At 36.6% G+C, this 3015-nt stretch overlaps 1 protein-coding gene across 1 annotated transcript; it reads left to right on the top strand.

Annotated features, from left to right (window-relative positions):
- Positions 1-1620: 1620 nt before the first annotated feature.
- LOC103961833 (cytochrome P450 71AU50-like) lies at positions 1621-2232 on the top strand. The gene has a single exon (XM_009374447.1). It carries the CDS (start codon positions 1621-1623, stop codon positions 2230-2232), a length of 612 nt encoding a protein of 203 aa, XP_009372722.1.
- The last annotated feature ends 783 nt before the right edge of the window (positions 2233-3015 follow it).

The raw sequence follows: 3015 nt of genomic DNA, 5'->3' as shown, positions 1-3015 counted from the left end.
CCTCCTCTTCTCCTGCCACTTAAATTTTAAACTCGTTTTTCTTTGCTTGTCAACTCAAAAATGCTAACTTTTCTTATGATCGTGTTTGAGTGGATATTTAATGATGGGTTTAGTGAGAATGGAAGCGGAAGAACACAAAAGGCAAAGGGACGATTGGGCTTGGACAAGTCAACAACCCATGCAGAATTAAAAATCATTTTTGCCACGGAATAAGCAACAAGCCTATGTGAGAAGTGACACTCAGAGGGCATCTCACCTTCAGCAAAAAGAACTTTTCAAGGGCATGGACAGGTAAATAAGTGGTGACTCACCATTAAGGCTTGGACAATCGGGTTAAAAAGTCTTTAAAAGCAGCAAGGGACACAAAACACAAGGACACTCAACCAATCAATCAAAAGACATCCAACTTTGCTCTCAGACAAGCAAGAAACCAGAAACCTTCATTTTGTCCAGACTGTATCTTTTTAATCATAGATCCACCATAGAAAGCCATCTTTTGTCAAGTTTTAGAAGCTCTGCTACTTTTGCCTAGTATTGTAGTATTGAATCCCTTTAGTAAACCCGATTTACATCTCATTCTCCAAAGATTACAACCCCTGTTAAAACACAAAGAGAAGAGGTTGCAAGAAGATGAACCTTGCCTAACAAGGTTATAATTTTTCCCCGAGTCTCTTTTGTTTGTACTTACATAAAGTAGATATGTTGTTTAATGTATCTTCCTTTGTGTTTTAAATCAGTTTCAACTACTTTTCGTTCAAAGTTTCATCTATGATTAATCTGGCTAAACTAATTAAGCTTGCTTCTTTAGTATTAACTGTAATACAAGAAATTGTTGGAAAGGCCCTGAACTCCTTTTATTTGGACATACAATATTATGAGTAAAAGTCCTTGCTTACAAGGCAAGAAAAAAAACTTTATACAAACTTAACCAATATGTAACAATTCAATAGAATCAAGAAGTCTAAGTAACTTGTGGCGTAAGTAATCAACCCAGTTTATAACCAAAAAAGAACAATCTATTATACAAAGATGACAGTGACACGCTCAGATCCATATTAGCTGTGATTGTGAGCCTCAAGGCCTAACAAAGGCCCCACAAAGGCACCATTTAAACTCATAGCAAACTCATATTGCAAAACACCAAGCAACAAACCTTGCCCGACATGCAAGACCAAAGAGGAGTTGTGCGAGGGATAGATCTAGCCCGAACATTAATTTTGGCCTACCTAGTGGGACCTATTTTGTGATATTGTATGCCAAGACAAAGGAAGGATCAGACGTTCAGGTGGAAGGTGCAATTTGGGCAACCTCTCTGTCCAACAGAAGTAGGCATGACAGATCACCTAGAAGACTTTCCTTCACTACACAGTCCAGGATTCTTATAGAGCCCGACCTCTTCTACTTCAAATTAAAACGAAATTGTTTCTTGTTAGACAATTTAGCATGACGTGGTCTTAGATTGTGCTTGTGAACCATAGGTCAACAGTTGTTTGAATATACAAGATTGATTATTGACGATACAAATTTATGATTTATCATGTACATTAAATTGTCATCTATGTACATATGTCATCCTGCTATACATACTTCATCTAGCAATGGAAAATTTATTAGCAGGACATGTTAGTGGCCTCAGCGGACACATCATCAACAACTGTCCTGTGGGCGCTCTCGGAACTCATGAGGCATCCACAGGTTATGAAGAAAGTCCAAAAGGAGATAGAAAATGTTGTAGGTCTGAATAGAATGGTGGAGGAATCAGACACGGAGAAATTGGAGTATTTGGATATGGTAGAGAAGGAAACCATGAGGCTACATCCTGTGTTACCATTGTTGCTTCCTCATGCAGCCATCGAAGATTGCACTGTCGATGGCTACCACATACCGAAAAAGTCAAGCGTTATCGTAAACGTGTGGGCAATCGTGAGAGACCCAAGTGCTTGGGAAGATGCAGAGAAGTTCGTACCAGAGAGGTTTGAGGATAGCAATGTTGATGTTAGAGGACACTACTTTAAGATTCTACCGTTTGGCTCTGGCAGAAGACGTTGCGTTGGAATGCAGTTAGGGATTACTGTGGTACACTTTGTGTTGGCTCAGCTTGTGCATTGTTTTGATTGGGAACTTCCAGATAACATGTTGCCAAATGAGTTGGATATGACTGAGGAGTTTGGTCTTGCAGTTTCAAGGGCCAAGAATCTGCTCGCTATTCCTTCATATCGCCTTCAGAATTGATCATGGATGCTGTGGACTAGCTATCTTTTCTGTTTTTTTTTTTTTTTTTTTTTTTTTTTGTTCTACTGTCATAATGGTGAAAATTAAATAAATTGGTGTCAAATTTTCGATAATGAAAAGTCAAGTGTGTAACAACCTTATCAAGATGCTACTCTAGCTCTTATGAACGAAAGTTGGTTTTTCACACACCTTTAACATTTTCAACACCTCTCTAATTTTCGATCATTCAATTGAATAAATCAAACAAAAACAATGAATATGATTAAATAGGAGTGAATGGAAGAGAAAAAGGGCTCCTTACAAAAATACCAAAGATGTGCCATTACTATTCTAATTCACTTTTTGGAAAACTTCATTTTAATCCCTAAAAAAGATTATGTTTTTAATAGTACCGTATGTAAGATGAAAAATTAAAAATAGTCATTTGACTCATATCCACATCAGCTTATATACTGCATGTCAGATTTAATTACTTTTTATGAATTTACTGCATTTTTTGTTTGACTATATTACCCCTTTTAAGGGATTCAAACACAAAAAATTGAAAAGCATTTTGTAAAGGGACTTTTAGAGATAAGGGCTTGTCAAAGATGATTTTTAGCAATGTCTAAAAAAGATCCTTCATTTTAATGCACCATGACAAGTCACTTATAATAAAACCACAAGTTTTACTACTATTTACAAAAATGTCATCCTTACTATCTACAATATAACCTCCACCATCAAAATTTGAAAAATGTAACTATTACGTCATTGTCACTCATTAAAGTAACCTCCATCTTC

This window comes from the organism of the source record quoted next, unplaced genomic scaffold (genome assembly GCF_019419815.1).
Source record: "Pyrus x bretschneideri cultivar Hongxiangsu unplaced genomic scaffold, Pyrus_bretschneideri_v1 Contig38, whole genome shotgun sequence".
NCBI classification, from domain to species: domain Eukaryota; kingdom Viridiplantae; phylum Streptophyta; class Magnoliopsida; order Rosales; family Rosaceae; genus Pyrus; species Pyrus x bretschneideri.
The sequence above is the reverse complement of the archived record's forward strand: the minus strand, read 5'-3'. Positions and strand labels throughout refer to the sequence as shown.